The 26,287-nt window shown below is 37.0% G+C and overlaps 1 protein-coding gene across 1 annotated transcript in view; it reads left to right on the forward strand.

The window, feature by feature from the left end:
- Window positions 1-2,052: 2,052 nt before the first annotated feature.
- LTK (leukocyte receptor tyrosine kinase) overlaps window positions 2,053-26,287 on the forward strand; it is an 80,212-nt gene continuing 55,977 nt past the window's right edge. Inside the window, exons 1-8 of the mRNA XM_032213506.1 lie at window positions 2,053-2,059; window positions 2,762-2,860; window positions 6,470-6,622; window positions 13,312-13,528; window positions 20,547-20,686; window positions 21,321-21,449; window positions 22,107-22,256; window positions 24,655-24,755. Of these exons, the coding sequence (XP_032069397.1) occupies window positions 2,053-2,059; window positions 2,762-2,860; window positions 6,470-6,622; window positions 13,312-13,528; window positions 20,547-20,686; window positions 21,321-21,449; window positions 22,107-22,256; window positions 24,655-24,755 (996 nt within the window). The remainder of the gene's footprint in view (window positions 2,060-2,761; window positions 2,861-6,469; window positions 6,623-13,311; window positions 13,529-20,546; window positions 20,687-21,320; window positions 21,450-22,106; window positions 22,257-24,654; window positions 24,756-26,287) is intronic.

The raw sequence follows: 26,287 nt of genomic DNA on the forward strand, positions 1-26,287 counted from the left end.
TAATGTAAGCAAGGTTTTACAGGATACCCATTTCCAGTCTACAAGATTTTGTCTGCATTAGAGTATGTAAATTCCCAATCACAGCCTTTGATCTAAATTATTATAATTAGTTTTTACTTTTTTTAGTACTATAGTTAGTTTCAGCATCTGGTAATCTTCATTGCTGAGCAGCAAAGTGGCTGCATTTGCTGATGATACCTAACAATTCAAGAGAATAAAATCAAAAATGAATTGTTCTATACTGAGTGAAAGGTTTCAAAGTGTAGATGAAGTTCAAAGTAAAAAGCACAATCATGCATGCTGGCACCAACATCTGTTTTTCATAAATCAATGGATGGGATTTGAGCCTGGAGTGGCTAGCTGAGAAAGCAATTGTGGAGTCATGGTGAAAATGTCAAAGCATTGGATTTTCACTGGGCAATCCTAAGTACTAGTCTACATCAGCAAGAGAAATTCACTGTGATAGGCCAGCAGTCTCTGAGCCCAACCTATAATATATCACAGAATTGACTGTTATAGGAAAAATCAGAGAACAGAGCCTTATAAATGTTTTAATGCATTCCAGAATAAAAGATGGCACATACATCTAACAAATAAGCCCATGATCAAAAATCAAATTGCTTCATCCAGATCACTAATGAACATGTTGAATAAGGCCCAAAATAAAGCCTGTGGCATTCCACCCAATGCTACAAATATAAATCCCTTTATAAATACTTTCTGAATGTAGCTATTCAGCCACTTCTTAATTCATTTAATCATCTAGCCTATGTTTATTAATGAATTTATCAATGCAGACTGTGTTGAATGCTTTCCTGAGGTTAACATACATATATCCATGGCATTCCCCTTATCTATTAAGTTAGTTATCAAAAATGGACTTGTCCAGCTTTGACTGATATGCCAGTTACAGGCCTTTTTGGACTAAGATTCCCTTGACAATAGTAATTCATGTCCTTGTTGCTTCATAGGTAATGAAATGTAGATGATACATGAAGACAAACTTGGAAGCGTCAAGGTGTATAGAATGCAGGACTACCTGCTAATTGAACAGAGAACATATTTAGCAGTATTACACATATTGGGTCAGCCCTTCAAGACTGGCCAGATAAAAAAACCCAGAAATCTCTTGATATCTCAGGGGGTACTTTAATGGATTTAAGGTACAAAAATAAAATCTCAAAGGCCAGTCAATGCCCCTCGTTACTTATATCAAACAAAATCAAGGCAGAGTTTTTCTGAGTTTCTTTCTCACACTTTCTATTCTCCCAGGGTTTTGATAACTTTTCTGTAAAAGCTCAGCTTTTTCTTCTCCCTTCTCAGAGTCAAATCCACTTTTCATCATACTATCTTGCCTCTCTCCACCCCATCCCACCCATCCCCACACATTTGTGTCCAAGAATGGCTAGGCAACTTGTCAAGATCAATCGACAAGACTGAAATGAAAGATTTAGGCAAAGCTAGGATACGCTTTTTCCTATCTTGTCTGACAACAGCAATGTGGAAACATTTATGGCAGGAAGCAGGTTGTCACTATATGACAAATCTGAAGACAGTTCGGTTGATGGGTCTTGCTTTGGTATTTCAGAAGAAACTGATGGGCAAGTTGTAGCGCATGGATGCTCTGCAGAGAGAGGGATGTGTTGAGGATCTGTCGTCGTATTCTAGAACTGAAAGGCAAGATCCAAAGTCTCTTTGATGAGAGAGCAAAAAGGCTTTCAGGAATGTTGTCACCTTTCAAGGCAGGCAAGGTCAGGAAAAGGATGTGCTAGCTAGGAGCTTTCCTAGCTTTAAAGCAATTGAAGTATTGTAACAGAATCCTGAAAGCCTGCCAAAACCCTTCTCTATTTCAGTTTATGCTTTCCCAGGACTCGTATATATAGATTTTTTTGTAATTGCTTGGCACTCCCCTCCCCTGAGCCCACATATCATAAGTTATTTGCGTTGGTTATTACTTTGTGTCTAGCTTCAATTCAATAGGCTGATTGCCCCTGTAAAATTTTATACAAGGGGTTTACATTTGCCACAGGTTCAAGCCATCCCCTGCAAGCTATGAGAGGTGAGTGGCTGAATATACCTTCTCCTTGACTGCACCTGCTCTTTGGACCAACCTGCCTACTGTGATAAAGAAGCCCCAACCTTCTAGCTTTCCAAAAAGCCTTGTTGTTATATGGGTACTGAAAGTCTAAGAGCTGCCTTGGATTCATTAGATTAAGTCAACTGCAGTAATGTTTGTATTGGCTTGTTTTATTTTTTACCATAACTCACCTCAAGTCCTCAGGAAGTGGGTTAGTTGTTAATAAGTGTGTGTGTGGGCAGGGGTGGGGAGAGAGCGGAGGGAGGGAGGGAGGAACGGAGAGAGAGAGATGTGGTATTCAGCCGGTTCTGTCCAGTTCAGGCAAACTGGTAGCAGCAGCTGTGGGATGCTCTGCCCATGCGCCCCAACGTAGTGCATGAGCACTGCACATGTGCATAAGGCAGCATGCATGTGCAGACAAGGTGTGTGCACTCACATTTGCGAACCAATAGGGAAGGTAAGTGAATCCCACCACTGAAGAGACCTTTTCAAAATTTTTAATAAGGAATGAAACAGACATGTTTTCTTGTAAATAAACCATTCTTGGATGGTTGGATTATTTTCAAGTCACTCACTATAATTCCAGGAACTTCCATAAGCCAATATTGTCACTCTCTCTATATTCACTGAAGTCTTTGGTACCTTTTAATTTTTTTGTTTTCATACTGTTGTTCTCTGTTGCAGGTGTGGCCTCAACTAAATCAGATGAGAAAGACTCATCTTTTCCCTATGTACCTCCAGAAAGGAACTGGATTATTTCTTCTGGTCATTCTTCCCTTCCAGGTACTTTACTCTTTCTTCTTTAAAACATTTCTATCAAATGAAGCAGTTTGCTTTTCTTTTGCCCTGCATACAGTTCTCTTATTTCCAATGAAGAGCTCAGGTGGTTATTGGTCTTTTGTTACAGTTTATGTTTAAAACAGCCTTGGTGAAACATTCAGATTCTTGCTCTCTCTTATTCTTATCTAGAGAATCTAAAGAATTCAATAATTTTCAATAACCTCTCATCTACCTTAAGGATTCTAAGAAGACATACAAGTGCTGTAGACCTTTAAGATTTAGGGAACAGGTGAATGAACAATGAGTGAACTGAATAAATATTTTAAGCCAGTGCTGACTTTCAGTGTACATACATCTGATAGGGATATAGATTTTGATGTAAGGTTAAATGAATGTACATTAAATCTGGTCTGAGCATGATAAGAGATATAATATGTTACATAGTTGGTGCATTAGTTCTCATTTAAACCAAGCCTTCAGAAAAAACATGATATTTATTTAATTCATGAATAAAGTTCAGGAATGTGCAAAAAATGTGTCAAGCTTGAAATCGTCATTTTAAAGCATTCTAGGCTTGAAACAAAATGTGTGTATTTTAAGACTTGGCTCAAGATTGAGACAAAACTTGGTTGTTTTCAACAGTCATAGAATATTATCTGAAAATAGTCCATCCAAACCATCAAACCATTCAGATCTCAAAATGAATTTTTTAAATGCTCCCAAGGTAGAATAGAATAGAATAGAATTCTTTATTGGCCAAGTGTGATGGGACACACAAGGAATTTGTCTTTGGTGCATATGCTCTCCGTGTACATACAGAGAATAAAATACATTCATCAAGAATAAAAAGATACAACACTTAGTGATAGTCAAGGTAACTAATAAGCTATCAAATCGTACTATTAAACAAATAGAACAATATAAATTGAAAGATACAAGCAACATGGTTATAGTCATAAATGGGAAGAGATAGATACTAGGAAGGAAGAGAAGAATAATAGTAATACAGTCTTAGTAAATTATTTGACAGTGTTGTGGGAATTTGTTGTTAAGCAGAGTGATGGCATTTGGGGAAAAACTGTCCTTGTGTCTAGTTGTTCTGGTGTGCAGTGCCCTATAGTGTTGTTCTGAGGAAAGAAGTCGAAACAATTTATGTCCAAGATGTGAGGGTTCTGTAGATATTTGCACAGCCTAAAACAAAACAAAAGTGTTGAAAGGGTTTTATTTCAAAGTTAGAACAAAATACTGAGCCATTCTAAGTGCTGTTGCAATGGAACATAGTCAACTTGATGTTTCAAGGAAGTATTTTTAGCAAACCTGTTTTGTTCTGACCTTTTTTCTTTCGTGTACATGTTGATAAGATCAGTCTTGTCTGACGTCCTCTTTCCAATTGTAGCAAGCCAAATGCTTCTGAGAACCGAGAAGCATGACATGAAATAGCAATAATATTTAGACTTATATACTACCCAATAGTACTTCACAGCACTCTCTGAGTAGTTTACAATGTAGAAGCATTTTTTGCATATTGCCCCCAACAATCAGGGTCTTCATTTCACCAATCTTGGAAGGATTGAGGACTGAATCAAAGTTGAACTCCGTCAGGGTCAAACTTCAGACAGAGGACACAGTTTGCCTGAAATACTGCACTTTAATGACTGCACCACCAGCAGTGATTACTCTCTATTTGTTCCATAGAAATTGGGCAAGTTCTTTTAATTTTAAATAGTGTTTTCCAGATACATTTGACAGCACGATCCATCAATAAATTTCAAAATGTATGAAGAAATATTTGTAAATTAACTTGCAAAAAACTGTAGAAAAATATATTTTGTTCTCAATTATTCTTGAGCCTAAGGAGTAATGTATTGGCAGTGTTAATCGTTAGATCAAGTTATTCAATAAATATTTAATCCCAATAAAGTCTTATTTATTTTCTGCAGCAACTGTTTCTCAAGAAAGGAACTGGACAAGACAAGCAGGTAGTTAGTAGTAGTAGTAGTAATATTACTAATCTTGTAATCATTTCTCTTTAGCATATATTTTCTGTGTGCTTTCCCCCTGCTGTTCCCATATTCAAACATGCAGCCTTAGAAAAAAAAATCTTACCCTATTTGTTCCTCCAAATTAATTCAGCTAAGTGGAAAACACTTCTTGTGTAACAGAAAACATTTTTAAAATCAAGTATTATTTGGAGAAGTTTGTTTTCGTTTCAAGCCAGAACCCATATGACATGCATTCTTTAAATAACATGCACTACAAACTGAAGAGAAGGCACATGCTTTATTTAATTATTTCATGCCTACATCTCACTGAGGCTTGAAATCCTTCAGAATAAAAAATATTTGGAATGTGAATGATTAATTTGCAAATACATCCAATTCCTCAACCTCCCCTCCTCTCCTTTCCAGGGTACTTTTCTTTCGTGACACATAATCTGGAGATGGTTGGAATAACACAGACATAATAATGCAAATTATGTATTTTAAACTTTTGAAGGATAGATACATGTAAAAATAATGGGAATGAGACAGATATACCCGTTTTGCTTGCGGCTAACAGTGCTTAGATAACACCCTGCATTTTTGAAAAGAAAATCTGTCCTAGTTTAAAGAAAAATATCCAGTGTCTTATAATCAATTTAGACTATGGTACATTTAGGGGCCACTGCAACCTTTCTTCGTATGTTTTAGTCTCCAGGCCCTTCATCATCTTAGTTGCTCTTCTATCATTTTGCTTAGTTACATTTTTAATTATGGAACAAGCTGTCATCTCTGAAGGCTGTTGGGTGGAGCAAAGTGTTCTGCTAGTTTTACTGAAGTAGCCAATGTAAACTGGAGTCTGAATAACGTCAGAGTGGATGTGCAGCCAAATGAAAAGAGCACTTAAGTTGCTCTTGTGTCACAGGCTAAACCAATTTTATGAGTGAAGCAATAAGTAAACATGCTAGTAAATTGAATTTTGTTCAGTCATCATTCTTCTCCATCTAATAAGTTCCATGCAAGTTAGAAATGTATGCATAAATTAGTGTGGGTTTTTTTTCTTATTAAAGGAGACATTCTGAAAAGCATAACTGCTATGTGAGAAAGTTTTGAAATGGTAGCCAATCAGCACCCCAGACAATTTAGCTTTTTTTTTAAAGCTTGCAAAATTTTATTTCCTGCATTCTTAAAATTAATCCTAAAGGGGAATACTGCATCAGGACATTGTGGAAATGAATGGAGTGCCTTTATAATTGCTCCATATGACACATCTGTCTTTTTCTTTGAATCAGTGACCAACTACTAAAATGCATCCAGAAAAAAAGATGAGTTAGTATCCCCTGTAGATAGCTTAATCATGCTGTGGTATTCATCCGATCAGCAAAGTCGGGACTTTATCAATAACAGCAGTGCAACAATTAATTTTACATCACTTCTTTACTATTATTAAAATATAGTAGGAAATAATCTGGGACAAAGGATTTCTTTCACTTTATGTTTGCATATAGCAGGACAACTTGTGTCTGATTAAAAAAATAAATGTAATTCGTTTATTAAAGTTAGTATCATTGATTATAATAATATCTTGATTGACTGGTTGGCTGTAATGATTTTTTTGTCTTTTTTATAATAGAAACTCCATGTAATTTTGGATGGAACTGTTCTTGGATTATGTCTGCTAATAGCTTTGGACAACCTGACTGGCTACTATCTTCAGTTGTTGCTCTGACTTCTCAAGAAGATCAACACATTATGGACATAATTTCATCCAACAGAGATCTGGAAGGTTATACATTTTTGCTCCATCTTTATATTTGTGGTTAATTATCTGTCTGCATAGAGAGCTTCCTTTCCCAGTTGGATTTACTACTTTAGGGTACCCAACACTGCTGAAGCCAACAAGAACGGTTCTCATGAATGAAGGCAAATATACATGTCTCAGGACAATATTGCAGGATCCAATCTGGGTCAGTCATCGGGAACAGAGGTTTTGTCTTCCGAGCTTTCAGACTCATGCTGGAGCCCATCCACAGGGGACTTCTCTCTGCTAGAGAACATCCCTGAAGATGGACTCCAGTACGAGTCTGAAAGCTCAGAAGACAAAACCTCTGCTCTTGATGACTGACCCAGGTTGGATCCTGCAAGAATGGCTCTCTTCTCCTCTCCATATCTATTAGTCTTTAATGATATAATAGAATTAATATATATAATATTTCTCAAATGAACATTCTCTATTCCATGTACATCATCATGTGTTAAATGTTGCTTATCTATCATTCAAATGAATGCAGACAAAACTATATATGTTATAGGGAGCCCTAGTTGCAGAACATTCATTCTCTCTTTTTTCTTTACTAGAATCCAACACATTTTGTCTCATGAAAAATAAAAAAAATAGTTTCAGAAAATGCTGAAACTAAGAGCCAATTCATATGTTAATGGCACTGGCATGCTACAGCTTATTCACGTTCCCTTCTATTAACTGGAATAAGTTAAGTAACTTAACAGACAACTGTTGACTTAAGTTAACAGTCAACTAGGTTAAATAATTTAGACGATTGCATCCAGTTTTGGTCATCATATTATAAAAAAAGATGTCGAGATTCTGAAAAGTGCCAAAAAGAGCAACAAAGATCATTAGGGGGCTGGAGGCTAAAACATATGAAGAATAATTGCAGGAATTAGATATGCTTAGTCTAATGAAAAGAAGGACTAGGGATGACAGGATAGCAGTGTTCCAATATCTAAGAGGCTGCCACAAAGAAGAGGGTGATAAATTATTCTACAAAGCACCAGAAAGCAAGAAGCTTTAAGAAGAGACTGGACAGTCACTTTTCTGGAATGGTATAGTGTCTCCTGCTTGAGCAGAAGGTTGGACTAGAAGACCTTCAAGGTTCCTCCCAACTCTGTTATTCTGTTAAGTCAAGTTCCCATAACATTCAGGTTACTTTCCTTTCTCCTGCAACAAATTATGCTATATGCCCACGCATATTGAAGTGTTTGAAGTGTTAACTTGGTATATCAGCCATTATTTCTGCTTGCTCCTAATGCTTCACAAGAATGCCACAGCTCAGCGACAGAGCATGTGCGTTAAATATTATTGGGTACCAGCTAAGGCTGGAAGTACTGCTATTTGAAAGGGAGCCGCTAGGAAGCTGCTGTCAATCAAACTAGATTACTCTTCCTTGACCTGATAACCTGTAGAACCACTATTCTCCATTTGATGTCCACCAAGCTGCATCATTGCAGGTCAATTACATCTGATTAAGAAATGATAGATTTCTATCTATCTGTTGAACTAGATGGACTAATTATCTAACTTCAACATTTATAGTTGGGTGTAAACCTCTTATATGACTATTCCATGAAACAGGAAAAAACACAGCAATGATTTATGATCTTCATTATTAAAAAAAAAACCTGGCAAATAGAAAAAGCAAGCTTTTGTGTAAACAAAGACTAAGATAATTTTGTAATTGTAGTTACATTTGCTGCAAAGGAAATCAGAAGCATCTTTTTGTTTTTAAATCTTTCTTTCTGCATTGTTTTTCTTGCTTCTATTTTAGTTTGTATTAGTTTATACATGCTTTGAAAAGCTTTTAATAAAAATTTATAAAAAAAGAAATAGATCTCAGTGTAAAGCACTCTCCCTTGTTTCCCCGCAGAGGATTGAGAACTGAAAAAATACACTCTTATGGCGTATGTTTTCATGCAGCCAGAAGCTATATGGAGACTAGCTTCCTAGAGAACAGTTATTTATCTATCTACTGTGCAGAAAATAAAAAGAGAAAAGGAAGATTAATGTTGCTCTATTGCTGAAATGAGATTGGGAATGATTTTACTCCATAGTCTCTCAAATTCAGAGTGACAAAACAGATGCCTCCAGGCATTCTAAGATATCTTATTAAGATTTTTCACTAAATCATTAAAGGAGGCCATTTGTTGATTTGAAGTCCAATATCATCAATGCAGGGATGATGCCCACCTTTATATTTTGATCCATGGACAGCCAAGGGATGTCATCAATGATCTTATCCAATGGCCAGAAGCCTTGCAGATCTGAATGGGGAGAAGCAGACTCAGGCTTAATCCTCAAACTAAGTAGCTTTGGATTATACCCCCCTCTTCCCCCACCCCGCAACCACAAAAAAATCTGGAAACTTTCTATTTTTAGGTTTAATGGGATTGCACTTCTCCATTTAAGTCTTCAGTGCTGTCTAGGGTTTGTCTTGAACTGATAGCTCCTACTGATGCTCTAGTCACTTCACAGTTGGATGTGCCATGTGTTCAACATGAGGCTGCTCTTAAAGATCACTCAGAAGCTACAACTGGTCCAAAAGACAGCACTGCTAGCAATGCTTTATATTTTGATGTATCCATGTATCCTATTGCTTTAAGAGCTACAGTGGGGGCTTCCTGGGAGGAGCCTGCTGGTGGTGGCAGCAAAAAAATCAGCTGCCTCCGAATTCCTGGCTACGTACCTGTTTAGAGGATCTTCCATCTGACGTCTTATCAGGTTTTCTTATCCTTCAGGCAAGAAGGAAAGAAGAAATTGTTTTGCTGGCAAATGCTCTTCGATTTTTGCAGCTTTTGTGCTTGCAGGGAAAGGGGGGCTAGCCCAAGGCAGAACGGCTGTCCGTGCTGGGAATTTCAAACTGCCTTGTGCAGGACAAAGTAGGACTCCCCCACTCAGTTCAAAGTTTTGTTTGATTTAATCTTATCACGAGCTGAATCCGTTTCTGTGGACAATAATTGTTTATCAACATTTTAGCTTCTTTTCTTTTTCTCCTCCAAAAAATTATTTACTTAGAGGCTTTTAAAATGGCGCCGAGCAGGCTGGTTTCTCCGGTAATAATGAACACTTTTTGTTAATTCTCACAAGAATTCAAAACAAAAGAGATTGCTTATCATATGTTTTGGTTTCACAATAGGCCAGCAGAAGCTTTTTAATTAGTTTCATTTCTACAAGAATTTTACTCCTTCATTAACTTTGCTTATCTGGAAGTTAAATGGTGATGAATCTGCTGAACGGTCTTGTTACAATGTTTACTCACTGAAAGTTTTGCCAAGCCTTAAACTTCAAAATAAAAGGGGAACTCAGCATTTTTACTTAAAGCTGCATATTCAGGCAATAGAGTTTTATTAACTGCAGGCAGATACATTTTGAAATGGCTTCAAAACCAAATATTAACTTGAAGTTGTAAATTTTTTTCTTATTACTATTCAAAATACCAGCTTCAATTTTGTAAAAGGCTTTCTTATCCAGCTGCGTTACAAGATGGCGATTTTATAGCTTCTGCGTTTGATATATGACACACTCAATCAGCTCTATTCTCCTGAAGACTTCTCCTTATTAACTGTTAAAAGTCTATAAATAGTATCCCATTTAAAACCGAGGGGAGCAGAGACTTTGTTTGTTTGCTTGTTTGTTTGGGCGTTTTTTATAATGGCTCCCAAATCGAAGCAGTCTAAGCGTTTCCTTAATAATACATCTCAAGAAATTGTTACAAAATCGCTGCCCTTGCCTCCCACGCCCTCTACTGGAGATCTCTTAACGCAAGAATTTCTTTTTGAAACCCTTAAAGAGTTCAGACAGGAAATTAAACAACTTGTATCGGACTTATATGATAAACTGGATGCCAAGATTGCTCAAACAAGGGAAGATATGATCGGAGTTATGACTGTTATGACAGACTATGTTTCTGAAATGGAGGACAAATTGGAACTTTTGGAAAAAGCTAATTCTAATTTGACATCTAAAATTCAAACGTTACAACAGGAAGTTGAAAATGCTCAAAAACAACTCGTTATGATAAATTACAATAAGACTGCATTTGCAATAAGAGTCAGAGGATTGTGTGAAAAGGAACAGGAGAATTTGAAACAGACCTTTTTTGAGGCTTTCAGACGTTCGGTGGGAAGTCCGGGATTTAACTTTGATTGGCAGATTCAAAAAATTTATCGCCAGAACTCGTGTGTAGCAAAACAACGACAGCTTCCGAGGGACATAATTATATATTTCACCACAAGAGAATCCAGAAATGCGATAATACAGAAGTTCTACAATAACAGGCTGCGAATCGATGGACAGGACTTGATTGTTTTTAAAGAAATACCATCTCAAATATTAAGAGCAAGGAGAGACTACACTTTCTTAACTGAAAAACTCAGAGATTCTCAGATACAATATAAATGGGAAGTGCCATCTGGTATCACAGTCACATTTGAGAACCAAAAATATCGTCTCAATTCTGTTTGCGAAGCCCGAGATTTTTACTACAAAACTCTGAAGGCGGGACTTCCTGATTCACCCGGACTTGGAGAAAGACAAGGAGAAGGAGAAGATAAGCAGCGGGACACGTGGCTACAAGGCGGAGGGTGTTGCTTTCCCCTTCCGGAAGGGCAGAAGAGTAAAGAATAAAGATCCAGCTATGCCTTTAAAATACTTCTTAAATTTTTAATCTGAATAAAATTTCAGGACTCCTGTCTGGTATAAAATGACAAAGCTGTATACCGATGAAGAGATATTGAGACTGAAAGAAGCGGTGCTGAATTTGGACATATATTGTATGGGACTTATATAAGACTTGTTTGAATCTTAATTTAAACTGCGCATGATCTATTCTTTGGGGCGAGGAGAGCGGAGATCGTAGTTTTCTTGGATTGTGGTTTGGGATGAATGGAGTCGGGTGGCGTGGGGTAGATGGAAGGGTAGTGAAAGTTCAATTAGATTACCTTGATCCAGAATGTAAGTTGATTTTTGTATAAATTGTTATTTGAATACAAGGTTAAGAAAGATTATCTGGAGAGTCTACACGAGGGTGGAGTAAATATGAGAGGAGCAATGGATGAGGATAAAATATATATGCGGACACGGGTAAAGGCAGGATGGGAGGTATAAAATTTATATGCGGAAGCAGGTAAAGACATTGTTTAAGATTTTAAAAATAATGAGAAGCTGAGTTTAATGTTAGAGAGTATATTGACTTCTCTTTCTGGGGGGGGTTTCCCCCCTTTTTTTCTTTTTATTATTCTTTTCTTTTTTGTTCTTTATTTTTTTTATTTTTTATTATTTTGTAACTTCTAATCTATTTGGTTTCAATATACTCCAGACTTTGCTTGATAAAGAACGATGCCGGGAATGGGACCTGGGAAGTCGGAAGGGGGTCAGGGAGGGGGGTTCAGGGGGTGGGTGGGGGGGAGGGTGGAAATATAGACTCAATTTTCAGAACAATGAATGCACTTGGATACTGTTGCTTTTTTTCTTTTTTTTCTTTTCTTCTTTCTTTTCCTTTTATTTTTCTTTTGTTTTAGTACAAAACAAATAGACCAATGAATACTAGAAATACACCGAAGCGAGGTGTAGAGGGAAAGAAGAGGGGGGAATTAAGAGGGAGTGAGAAGGGAATGTAAGGAGGGTGAGATGGTGGGAAGGGGAGAAAGGAATGGCTGAGGGGGAGGGGAAGTAGAAGAGGGGATTGTTGGAAGGGAGAAATGAAAGTTGGAGGGGTAGAAGGAAGGGTGTATGTAGGATAGAAGTGTTATGAGTTGTTTATTGCTTCTTTTTTTTAACTGCACAGTATTTAAGTGATTGTATAAAGGAAAATGAAAATGTAATAAAAGATTAATCTTGAAAAAAGAGCTACAGTGGGATTCCAAGTTCAGTATTCATCTATAAAACTTTTCATGGTACAAGACCATGTTGTTTGAGTCATCTATTTGCCATGGTGCTCATTTACATATATGTGTAAATACACACACACACACACACACAACATATGATGACCATGAAGTCACAAATCTAAGCTAAATAATTTCTCTCAACTCTCTTCTGTGAAAGGGCAGCCAGTTGTAGGGGACAACCATTCCTTTCTGATCATGTCAGTATATCAAGGCCAGAGAAAACCTCTTTCAGACAATCTCAAAATCTATCTTTGCTTTAGAAAACAGATAATCATTATCCAACTAGATAAAATTTTGGTCATGCAAGAATCCCTCTCATTTTCATATAACTTTCTATTTCATTTATCCCAAGGATTTATTTAAAAATGAGACTTAATAAATAAATATCTCTCCTGATTATTATTTTTTGCTTCATTTCAGTCATGGAGCAGAATGCTTGAACAACAGTTTGATACTTATAGGGAAGTTCATAACAATTAAGTTTGCAACCTTATGGCTACAAACCTCATTGAAGGGGGTTATTTTTGAATGAGAATGGATAAAATCTGACTATATCTTTGAGAACATCTGCCATAGACTTTGTAGGTCTTTACAGAAAGGTCAATGTATGATTTTAAATTCTATTTTCCTCATTTATTTCCAGCTTCTTTATTCTTCTCTTCAATAACTTCATTCATATTTTTATTGAAGCTATTTTCTCAATCTGTCACTATTTCTCACTATTTCTAATTCATCTTGTTATTTTTCTTTGCTCTTAATGTATTTTCTCCCCAACCTTTTCTTTCCCTGTAGGGGATATTCTTCTCCTGAACCCTAGCAGGATCTTGGATAGATGCACATTCAGCCTCCATAGTCCAATCCTGCCATGGAGCTCCAGTTCATGTCTGTTGGAGCTAGCAGTATATTCCCAGGGCCTCAGTCTTGGAGGCCTCTCTGCTGAAGTGCACTATGTGGACACAAACCAAAGTAAAGCAATTCATCTGCAAGAAGGCCATGAGGAGGATGTCTGGTGAGTTTTGTTCTTGATCACTTGGAAGATGGATATTAAACAATAACCAGGAAACCTGCACTCTGAGCCACAAATAATTTAAGGAAAACTGATGAGACACAGATTGTTTATCTTGAAAGCCATTTATTCTATCATCTAATGTTAAGAACTAGAACACTGAGAGTATTAGGGTCTCTGAATAGAGGGTCCCAGTTAAACCAAGATTAAGAAATCTTCCCAAATCTAGGACAAACACTTGAGTTTGAAACTCCAAACCTAATGATTATTGTGTCAGGCCTGCAGCCATATTCCTTTTGGATCTTTGGCCTGCCACACTTTCTATTATTCTACTATGCCATTTTTATTGTGGGAAAATGGGAGGAGGGAAGGTACGGAGTTAAATGCCATGTAGCCAGAATAAAATTCTTTCCTAGAAGCCAAGGTCATCCTTTATCTCTACATCTCTGCACTTGACCGGAACTGGATGAATGAAACTGCCAGCATGCAGTGGAAGATTGGATCATGTGGTGGACTTGTGGGTGTGGGGCAAGATCATGAACTCTCAACTAGGTGGGGAAAAACAGGAAGCGTTCAGATTCGGGTTTTTTCCAGATGTGCCAACATGGCTCTCTTAATAAATTGGAACTTTGAGCAATACTTGGCCTTGGACTCTGATTTAATTTTGGGTGCTATTTGGAACCCTGACACCTTGTCCCTTAGCTAAGCATGCAAATCCTTTGCTAAGGAATTTAGTGAAAGATTTGCTTTTCTCTTGCAAAGGATTAGTTTTCCCTAGCAAAAACTCCAGGGTGTTTCTAGATCTTGGCACTCTGACAAATTAGTCATCAACAGGCACATAGATATAAACAATATCTACATAATATGCAAAAGAGACAATCAACTAGTCAAAAAGGGAGCTGCCTCCCCACCAGCAATCAGAAGCTGCATGAACATAGATTAATTCCAAGATTAACTTCAGACCAACAATCAAATAAACAATACCCCAGTCAAGGAACTGCCAAACAAGCTAACAGTAAACAGCCCAACCAAAGAACCACTAAGACCAGCCCCAGCAATACTGAAAGGACAAGCAAACTCCAGTCCTTACTAGCATTGATGATGTTACCTAGTTTGGATAACGAAACATCTGCAAGAAAACAACGAAGCTCAAAGAGCACCAAGGATCCCTCATTTGAACCCTGTTACAAATATTCTCCTTCATTTTTCCTCTGAAATATTATTAGTATTGAAATAATATGTAGCTACCTAGATTTTTCTTTGATATACTCTAAGCTGTGTGACTATAGAGGTATGTCACACAAGCCAAACATCTTGAGAAGCATCAAAATAATTTGATTCTGGTGTAACTCACTGTGTTGCATCCTTGAGGCAGTTCTAATAAATCTCTTAAACACATGTGTGGGAAACTGTTTCATTAAAATAAAAAAATACCAATCCTGGGATGGACAACTTATTTTTTTCCTTTTCTATTAAGGACTGTATTCCCACAGAGGGTGAACTGCTAAAGACACACTTAGAGAAGACATGGCAAACTGAGGATGGCTATGCTAGGCAGAGCTAATAATTATGGTGGAATAAATTGACAAACAGACTGTTTGTAATTTCTCTCAAAGTAAGGAGAGAACCTGAGATCACCCACAAGTGTTCTGGACAATTGGAGCTAGATATTTTTTGAGGAGGAGAATGACAGCAAAGGGCTGATTAGAACTTTGATTTTGGAAAGTTACAGAGAGTAAGAATCCAGATGGATCTGAAATAAAATTATATTGTTATTTAATTTGTGAAATTATATTATTGATAAGAATCCTTCCCATAAGAAACTATGATAGGATGAGACTTTGAATGTTAGACACTAAAGGGAATTAGAAGGAACTAAAGATTATAATTAAAGGCGAACACTTAAATTTGACTTACTAATATGGAATGGAACAAAACATTTTAACATTGTATATACTAAATTGTATTTTTTAATGCAATAGAACCAGAAAATTATATAGATGCAGGTTTGTGTAAACAGACCTCTCCTGTAGAGCTCCACAATAAATATTTTGTTTCAGACCCTTCATGCCTTCCTCAGGAAGAGGCTTTCTCAGCAGAAAACTCTCAAATACAACTCAGATGGATAAGACTCCTTCTTGCAGGCAAGAATGAAGCAAACATATCACCATCCATCTGCATTGTAAAGAAGTGTTTTTATAAGCCATAAACTCCAGTCTTTTCCCTCCCAAGAGACTGATTAAGGGATACTTGACATTTGACTTGGTAGCCATTTGCAGCTCAGACATAATAGGTACATTATTGTTTTTTTCTAAGTTGGAAACCACAGGTTAGCATATGATCAGCACAAACTATTCCTTCCTTTCGTCAATCCATCATTGCCAGAGGTGTGTTGACCTCCACTTTATGTTTGTATCTATATATGAGCATGGAACATTGTTAGCTAATTTAACAAGATGCATCCTTTTGACATAAAATCAGCGGTAAAAGTATTGCCCTCCTGAGTTCATCTGAATTACTGCTGCAACAATCCATCTTCCACTGTCTACACCCTAGGCTTCATTCTGAATTCCATTAAATAAATTAAATTGGCACAAAAAGCCCCTTTCTTGGCTCAAGCAGAAAAGGGTTCTTACTGATACCTCTGGAAAGGAACTGCTTCTTTCATACCTTGCAGTTTGGGATCTTTCCAGAATCTACTATAAAAGTGAATGGCCCCAGGCTTCTCTGATAGCTTCCACAAGAATCTTACTGAAATTCAAAGCAACTTTACAATTTCTTTCTGAAAGTCTTGATAAATACATTTTTAAAAGTCAAATGTGGCTGCTTCTAGCACTTACTAGATGTAGCATTGTTTTGAAATATTGTTAGTTGTTTAAATTGATTATTACTTTGTTGTTTCTGATGCTGTTTAAAATGTGTGGTGTTTTTTATTATTTTGCTTATATTGCTCTTAAATGTAAGAACATATTTTAAAAATTGTAATTATATATCATGTGTACAGTAGCGGTTTGAAAACTATTTAGGTACTTACTATAATGCACACAATAATCTGGAAAACTCATAGAGTTAGTGGCTTTTATTTACTGTGTCACTGCGCAGTGCTAGTGACACAATGATGATTCAGAGCTGGAGAGCTGAACAACATGCAGGAAACATCCATAAGTACTGTTGTTTAAGAACTGAAAGATCTAATATAATTATCTAAGTTGTGTTAAGGGCGAAACTGAACATCAAAAATATATATATTTGTTATTTGTGGTAGATATGTTATTTGAAGCTGTTGTGATTACTGAATTAGTGAATACTGAAGAATTGCTCCTAGGGGAAATACACATATAGGATTCTGCAAGCCTCTGGTTACAATTTCATCAACTGATCAATACATAATCTAGTTTTATGTGTGTTTCTCTTTAAAGAAATCTCTTGACCTTGGCTTGCCCCACGAAAATTAAGGGAGAGGTTGGTGAAACTTTTTTTTAGAAGGCATCAACAAGTATGACATATCAACAGCAGCCAGTTTTACTTTATGACTCTGGCTTTCACGATTTGTTGAAGGTGTTGGCAAATTTCCTTCCCAAACTGGCTTGCAAAATTGTGAAAGACTCATTTGCCAGTGTGCCTGGCTTTTGGGCCTCAAATCTTTAAATGTTTTGTTGTAGGGGGTGAATTCTGTGGAGATTAGGCAAATTTCTCCCATTTATATGTTTTATGTAGGCAAAAGTCCATTGAAGAATGACTGTTCTTTCAACATTAATGCCTATAAACAGGGAGAAAATCCCGCATTCACTAACACTGATGATGTTACCTAGGTGGGTAATGAAATATCAGCAAGCAAACAACCAAGCTTAGGGAGCCTCAAATACTCCATTTTAAAAGTCTCTTTTGTAAATCCAATATAGAAAAGTTATCCAGGGCACTCTTGATGTCTTATTCATATATCCCTTTTCATTATGAAAACATAATTTCATTTATTTTCTAGTGCAGCATTTTATTTTCCACATCAATCTTTTAACTTGTCATTTTCAAACCCACTTTCAAATCACTCTCACTCTTGTCTGGTAAAACTTATTCCTCTTCTGTGATATCTTTTAGACACAATCCATCTACAGAGGTAAATGTTCTTAAAATTAACTTCAGGCTCTATTGTTCAAAAATATTCTTCAATACAGTATATTCAGTGTTAAGATATTTTGCTCCATTCTGTATTATGTAAGGGTTCTTCTTTAATAGTCATTTTTAGTTCCTTCGAATTCCCTGTAGTGTCCAAATGTCTGTGGAGATTCTCAGTCACCCAGGTCATAATTGTCTCAAAGGTGTTTTTTCAAAAGGCAACTCGAGTGCTTTTTTCCTTGAGGAAGACGATGATGGCATTTTGCTTCTCATCCAAGACGCTTCATCAAGTTGTGACTGGATGGTGGGAGAAGGATGGAAGGATTACTGTATTTTTTGGAGTATAAGACACCCCCCCCCCAAAAAAAGTGGGTGGAAATGACTGTGTGTCTTATGTAGCGAACATTGCAGGGGGGAGGGGATTAGTGCGGTGCTGATCCACTGTTCCAGAGTGGGTCGCAGCAGCAAATGGGCAAGATAAATACCAGATGGATGTTGGGAGGCAGATTTTTTTAACCTTTGTTTCCCCCCCCCAAAAAAAACTAGGTGCATCTTATAGTCTGAAAAATACGGTATATTACTTTGCAGTCATCTGGTTGTTAGCACTCTTCCTGAGATCAGTTGAGACTATCAACCCCAAGTGGCATCAGCAGCTCTCAGAAAGAGTGTTAAGCAGATTACTGCAAAGAAATATAATCCTTCCATCCATCCATCCATCCATCCATTCATACATACATACGTGTGTGTGTGTGTATTGTCTCTCGTGTCTTTTACAGCCATAAAGCTATAAATCAATGATATATCCAATGTCTTGTAGTACCATCTTGACATATGTAAGAAAACGCTTGGTCTCTATTGTCTGATCAACGATAAGATCCTTTGTTTTCTCGTCCACAACTCTGAAACCCACAGCACTGCTTTAACTACCTTCTTTCCACTAGGTTTTAGTCTTTCCAGAGCATCTTCACATATATACATTCCTCTGGATTCATCCATATACGTACGTACGTACGTACGTACGTACGTACGTACGTACGTACGTATGTACGTACGTATGTATGTATGTATGTATTTAGTGTCACAACCCCTGGTATGCCCAAATATGTAATACAGCCCAGGTTCGAATCCCAGTAAGGGTATGGCTAGCTGATGAGAGCTAAATAGCTTGAAATAGATCTATACTAGTCTCCCTTTATTTATTTATCAGCACAAATACAACATATGTATGTATGTATGTATGTATATGTATATGTATGTATGTATATGTATGTATATGTATGTATTTATGTATGCATATATATATATATGCATACATATACATACATATACATATATATATACATACATACATATACATCCATTCCTATATCAAACATATAATCCAAATATTCCAGTTGGTTGGAGTATAGAAGTATAGAAGAAATGGGAGATGAAAAAGCAGGGAGTGCCTGCACTGCCACATTAGTTGGTGGTTGGTTTTCTTACTGGTTTTATTTATTTTATTTAGCATATATGGTGATGTTACATTAGCCAGGAGACTACAGTGTGAGTACAAAGTAGTTTTTTGGTGCCAATGATTACTAGTCTGTTCAGTTCACTTCTTACTGATAAGGAATGGGATTGCTGGTAGGAAAAAGGCTGGCAGGGAAGCTACCAATCACTGCCATAAAACTAGAATTAGAAGGCTATAACTGGCCTCATTCAGTGACATTAGAATGTGGCTATAATTCAATAGTCAAGAAACATCCTGGAATTCCTAGCTGAACTATCTATGACAAGCAGGAATTCTGAAAGTTATATCCAACACATTTGGAAGGCACATGTAGGAACGTTTATTCAGATGATGGAGAACCAATTTGTTTCTTCTTGTTACTTGCCATTTTCTCACTCATCACTTATATTTGCATTATTGATCTTCATAAATATTGTATACTTAAAAAAAAACATTGTTCACATTGCAGATTTCAAAGTGGGGGGAGGATGTGATGTTGAACTGTATTCCTAGAATGTGAAATTAGTCTCCTCGTGAAGAGCTTTGGCTTGATTGAGCCAGGGATATGATGAAATAATTTTAATAAATGCAAAGAAACTTATTCTTCTCATTTTAAGGAATGGATCTAGGAGAGGAATATTTTATCAATCTTTGAAAAGTCTGTGTTCTAAAAATTAGAAGATAAAGCAATTTGTTTCAATATGGTCTATGTGCAATGATAAGCTTAAAATTTAATTATATAACCATTCATAGTTATATAAATTCATTCTTCCCCCCCCCTATATATTTCCTTCCTTGCCCCCTTCCTTGCATCCTTCCTCCCATACTCCCTTCCTTCTCCTTCCCCTTCCTTCCTTCCTTCCTTCCTCCCTCCCTCCCTCCCTCCCTTCCTTTCCCTTCCTTTCCTTTCCTTTCCATCCATCCATTTGTCTGTCACATTTAGTTATTTTAATCACCATAATAGATCTAGGTTTTCTTCATTGTACAACTACTCATCTACTTTTTTTGCCTGTTGCTCCCGTAGTTTCCTGTTTACATTACTAAAAATAAGTCAAACCACATTAAAAACAAATTAATAAAAATCAGTTTTAATTGATGCTTACCTTATTTGGTAGGGGTTCACAATATATGCTATTATAACTGGTCAAGCAAAATACTTAAAATAGTGATTCTCATGCACTTGCTGACAATATAGTTTAGTCGCATAGTAGTTTATAAACGATATTAGAGGGCATGTCAGGTTCATATCATAGCAAAATATTATTACTAACATGTAAATGTTTTCTACATAATTGATCAAAGTTGCACAGTTGTAAAAATATAACTTGAGATAAGATATGTGAAATCCTTTGGATACATTTATGCTTTTTATAGATAAACACATTTATTAACCATGTCAACTGCTTTGATTTTCAGGGTAAAATGGAAAATCTTAATAGGCTCGATTGGACAAATGGAAAGGCCTTTTGAGATTACTTTGCTGTATTCAAGTTGTGATGAAAAGAATTCTGGGTTTTTGGCGCTGGGATCATTGCAACTTCAAAATTGCCTTCATGGTATGTAGGAATTTGTATTTGAAAAAATTGTGATCATTGGATAAGATAAACGTCCCACTGACGGCTTCTGGCCTAAGGTTCAACAACAAGTTGTGAAGTAAAAAAAAAAATTAAAAATCTATTATCAATTTAAATTTTACTGTTTTATAAGCGGAGTAAGCAAACTGTGGATTTCAAGCCACATGTGGATTAACCCTTAACCCCTATTTTGAGGCGTTATGGAGCTCTCCCGGCATTACGCAGGCCAAACTGCTGAAAATTCCCACCAGTTTTTAATGCGAAATGAAATAAAATGTTTGCTAAGCCTTTGTATAGGTTTGGAAACATGGAAGGCAGGATTTTCCACTAATCCTGAAAATGGGCCCATTCTCTTTACTACTTACAGCTTCAGGTGACCTTGGACTGAGGGTTGCATATACCCAGTGTAGTCCAGTTTGAGTTTCAATCCATTGCACAATTGGAGCAGATCCAGAGGATGATAAAAAGCATTATCAGACTTTTGCCAGACCGATACTCATCTTAGAAGTCTCATAATTACAGAGTCCAGGCCATAACTGTGGTATATTTTAAAAGTCGTGTCAGAGAAGACTGATTTAAGTGTTGATATTTGTTTGTTTGCTTGTTTTTCCTTCAGATAAAGATCTTTACAGCTTTGATAAGGGATCTCCTATCCCCTGCCCACATGAGGGCTGTGTCAGCTACCTAGAGGTTTGCAGTTTCTATTCTGATTGTCCAACCAAAGAAGAAGATGAATCCCTCTGTGGTAAATATGAATTTGCCTGTCTCTTTCTGTCAGAGACTTCTTACTTGTCAACTATTGTAAGAAAGAAAATATTAAGCCCAACCTTTTTTAATCCTGCAAAAACCTCAGCAAGGAAGGAAAAAAAAAATTGCTTGCCAGGTGCTGAAGGCAGCACAAGAAGCAATGGATGGAAATAATAAAGGAGAGAACTAACCTAAAATTAAGGAGAAATTTCTTGAAAATTAGAACAATTAGTTAGTGAAACTACTTGCCTCTGGAAGTTGTGGGTACTCCAACACTGGAGGTTTTTAAGAAGAGATTGAATGGTGTTTAAGCAGGGGGTTGGACTAGAAGACCTCCAAGGTCCCTTCCAACTCTGTTATTCTATCATTGGCTGTGACTATTATTTCCAGTGCTAGCATTATTTCTTAGAACAGAAAAAACCCTACTATTTGGGTCTTGACATGTTGATGGATGCTGGTTCCTAAGCAGTTGATTTTTTTCAGTTTATATATTTAATATTAAAGAATAGTAAGAAGCAAATTATTTAATGATTTTGGTAGAAATGTAAATTTTTTGTAGTGATGAATTTCTATGCAGAGTTAATCGTACTTCACAATATACTGTGCTGATTTTTTTTTTTTGCTTGCTTCTTATAAAAATTACTGCTTTTTCCAGATAGCCTAACAGAGGGGGCACATTGTTCTTTTGAGGAAGGTGCCTGTGGCTGGACAATAGATGGAAATATAAATTCTTCCTGGTCTATTAGTGATTTTTCAAGGATGCACGAAAACCAGATTGGAGGATCTGCCTTACAAGCCACTGGAGGTATATTCCTTATTCTTCACCTTCTGTTTTAGCTGGAAGGGCATCTCCATTTGGGATTCTTTTATTTATTGAAATGTTGAGCAACCTCTGAGCTACATCTGTTGTAGAGGGACATTCATAGTGCTGCCTTGAGAGAGTTTGCAGCTGTGAAGGAAAACATACACAGTCTCCTTATGTATGAAATCAGAAAATGGCCTAAGGAGAACATGAAGCTTTGTATTTTCAGGAGAATGCAATCTATAAAATCTGTTTCGAAATTATCTACATTTTGTATGCAACTGATATTAAAGTTGAATTCTTAGTCATGGACTAGCAGGTGAAAATCCATATGAAAAACTTACTTTGAAAGACATTAGAAGTCTATAGGGAGAGTGAAATGGTGAAATAGTTATAGAGAAAAAGTGAGAACCTTTATTTCTAAGATGTTGGGAAGAATTACCTCACTTTTGTTAAGAGCTACTCTAGAATATCTCTTTTGAGAGGTAAAAAGGGAGATGGGCCTCTACAATTCTTACCTTCTTCTAATAAGGATTCCACTCCCTACATGCTTTATTGAGGGAGGGATTTGTGCATTTCAATTCCCACCAGGAAACCTATAGAAATGGATGGATTTTCCACATACCTGCAAGGTTCCTTAATATGTAGCTTGTGTATCCCGTCTATGGAATCAGAGTGACATCCAACAAGGAAAGAGTATAGCATTTAGGTTTTTTGTTTTTTTTTGTTTAGAGCAAAATTAGCTAAGGGGAAACTGAAATATATAAAATCATGTGTGATATGAATTAGAGCAGGACTGTCAAACTCCCGGCCTATGGGCCAGATGCATTACACGCTAGCCACACTCACACCCGATTTAGCGAAGGGAGAAAAAGTCCTGATACATCATGTGACACCATATTAGTTGCAATATACAAATGGAATGATGGGAAAATATGTGATTGAAAGAAAATTTACAATAAGTGTTAAAGGAAATGTTTATTGGTATATGTCGCCAGAGAAATTGTTTAGAATGTAAGAAGGTATTTCAAATTTATGTTGGATATGTGAATTAAAAGATTTTAAAGAATAGAATAGAATTCTTTATTGGCCAAGTGTGATTGGACACACAAGGAAATTGTCCTGAATTTGTACATATGCTCTCAGAGTACATAAAAAGACAAGATACATTTGTCAAGAATCATAAGGTACAGCATTTAATGTACTGATTAGCAATCAGGAAATAATCAGTATCAATATAAATTGTAAGGATGCAAGCAGCAAAGTTATAGTCCTGCAGTCATAAGTGGGAAGGGATGGGTGATAGGAACAATGAGAAGACTAATAGTAATAGTAATAGCAGCCTTAGGGAATAGTTTGACAGTGGTGAGGGAATTATTTGTTTAGCAAAGTGATGGCATTTGGGGAAAAACTGTTTTTGTGTATAGTTGTCTTGGGGTGCAGTGCTCTATAGAGTCATTTTGAGGGAAAGAGTTGAAATAATTTATGTCCAGGATGTGAGGGGTCTTTAAATATTTTCACGGCCCACTTTTTGACTTATGCAGTGTACAGGTGCTCAATGAAAGGCAGGTTGACAGTAATTGTTTTTGCAGTTCTGATTATCCTCTGAAGTGATTGTCTTGTTGGGTTGCAGAACCAAACCAGACAGTTATAGAGGTGCAGATGACAAACTCAATAATTCCTCTGTAGCTCCCTGGGCAGTTTCAGCTTCCTGAGTTGGCGCAGAAAGAACATTCTTTGTTGTGCTTTTTTTATTACATTTTTGATGTTAGGTTTCCATTTTCGGTCTTGAGATATGATAGATTAATGTACAATTGAAACCAGAAGCTTTTATTCTGGGACTAATGGATAAACAGCTGGGGGGGGGGAGTCATGGAACCTTGTGTTTATGTATGACAATTTCAGTAAGATTGTTATGTGCTCAAAAGAGGAATGGTGTGGCATTACCCATGATGGAGGAATGATTGCTAAAATGACTAAAGTCACCTCTGTGATTAGAGAAAAGACATCTGTATTCCTGGCTGACTGAAAATATAGACTTTTTGCATGAGGCAGAAAAATTAACTATGGTTTCGATGATCAGGATATGGTTTTTGGTAACCATAGATTAAGAGATCATTTTCTAATCATTCTTGTATTTGCCTCAAAGAAATCAGAGTTTTTTCGCTTATTATTTCTTTCTATCTTTTGCTTTTGCATTTTGTCCTATATTCTCTCGCTTTTTTAATTCTCTTTATTTTATGTTAGCTTTGAGGATATCATAAAATATTCTAGTTTCCAAAATATCATAAAATAATATCCTTGGTGAAACATCAGCATGTTTGTTCTAATATATTTTAAATTCTACTATAGCTCAGTCCCAAAATACCATTGAAATCTAGTTCCAATTTTTTTTCTCTAGGTCATTTTTTGTATCTGCATGTCAATAGTGAACATACAGATGGCCTTGCCCGGACATACAGCACTGACCTTCCAGCCATTCTTGCCAATGGATCCTATAAGGTACTTTAACCTCTTCCTTAGACAATTAAATTTCACTTTGCAGACTTTTTGTGTGTGATTTTAGTGATATGCAGAATGTGTGTGTGTGTGTGTGTGTGTATTTGTGTGTGAGTGTGTGTGTGTGTGTGTGTGTGTGTATGTATGTATGTATGTATGTATGTATGTATGTATGTATATTTTTTCATACTATATTTATTTTGGTCAAGAGTGTCAAAATGATTCTGCACAAAAGATCTGTAGTAACAGTTTTACGCTTAATAACTACCGCTGTACATACCATAGAAGCAGAGCGTACATTCAACCCCAATACGGTTTGAAACCAGCTCCACGTTGATTTTTAAAAAACAAGCATATGATTCTATTTGATTGTTGGATTCAATTTTCTGATTTTAAAAAAATCAAATTGATTGTGAAATGTGAGATTTCTCATAACTTAAATAGCAAGATTGCCTTGACAATACAGGAGAATATAGCAGGAGATATTCCCTTGTTCCTATGCCATCCAAACCATCAGTGCAGAAGCACTATAATATTGGGAAACTGTGGAGCACCCCGAACTGTATTCTGGATGATCTTCGAGGACTGTAGACTCTATTACAATAATCTAACCAGAAAATAACCAAAGCTCCAGTCCAGAGGTCAGCAACCTGCAACTCTGGAGCCGCATGTGGATCTTTCATCCCTCTGCTGTGGCTTCCTGTCGCTGGTTGGCTCTACAATTGATAGAGCTTTCAGTTAGGACAGGTAGAGGAAAATGGATGCGCTCTAAGAAGAGACTCTATGGTGGGGGAACCAGACTTCTGGTCAGCTGCCCTTGAAGAGTGTTCAGAGACTACAGTTGGTCCAGAATGCAGCCGCGTGAGTGATGTGACGGTACACCCATGTTACGCCTATCCTTCACGAGCTGCACTGGCTCCCCATTGGTCTCCGGTTGTGCTACAAAGTGCTGGTGATTACCTTTAAAGCCCTACATGGCATTGGACCTGGATATCTGAGAGACCGCCTCCTGCTACACACCTCCCAACGTCCGATAAGAACTCACAGGCTAGGCCTCCTCCAGGTGCCGTCGACCGGACAATGACCGACCACTCGGGGGAGAGCCTTCTCTGTAGCTGCTCCGGATCTGTGGAACGATCTACCAGCAGAGATCTGGACCCTTCCCACTCTCGTGGCCTTCCAAAAAGCCACCAAAACCTGGCTGTTTTGACAGGCCTGGGGTTGCTGATTTTTTAAATCAGGTCCAACCCCCAGTTAAGCCAAATGTATGTTGTGTGTTTTTTAAACTGTGTATGTTTCTTTCCCCTATGTGTTATTTTATTCTATTTCGTATTTGTAAGCCGCCCGGAGTCCTCTGGGATTGGGCGGCATATAAGCTCATTAAATTGCGAATTGCGAATAAACAGAGGACTTCCAGTTAGGACTTTTGTGGCTCTTTGAGTGTTTAAGTTTGCTAACTCCTGCTCCAGTCTAAAAAAGAATGCAGTTGGTGCACAAAATGTATCTGTGCAAAGCCCCCAAACTCCTGCCACCTG

Source organism: Thamnophis elegans, chromosome 1, assembly GCF_009769535.1.
Source record: "Thamnophis elegans isolate rThaEle1 chromosome 1, rThaEle1.pri, whole genome shotgun sequence".
Lineage (NCBI taxonomy): Eukaryota > Metazoa > Chordata > Lepidosauria > Squamata > Colubridae > Thamnophis > Thamnophis elegans.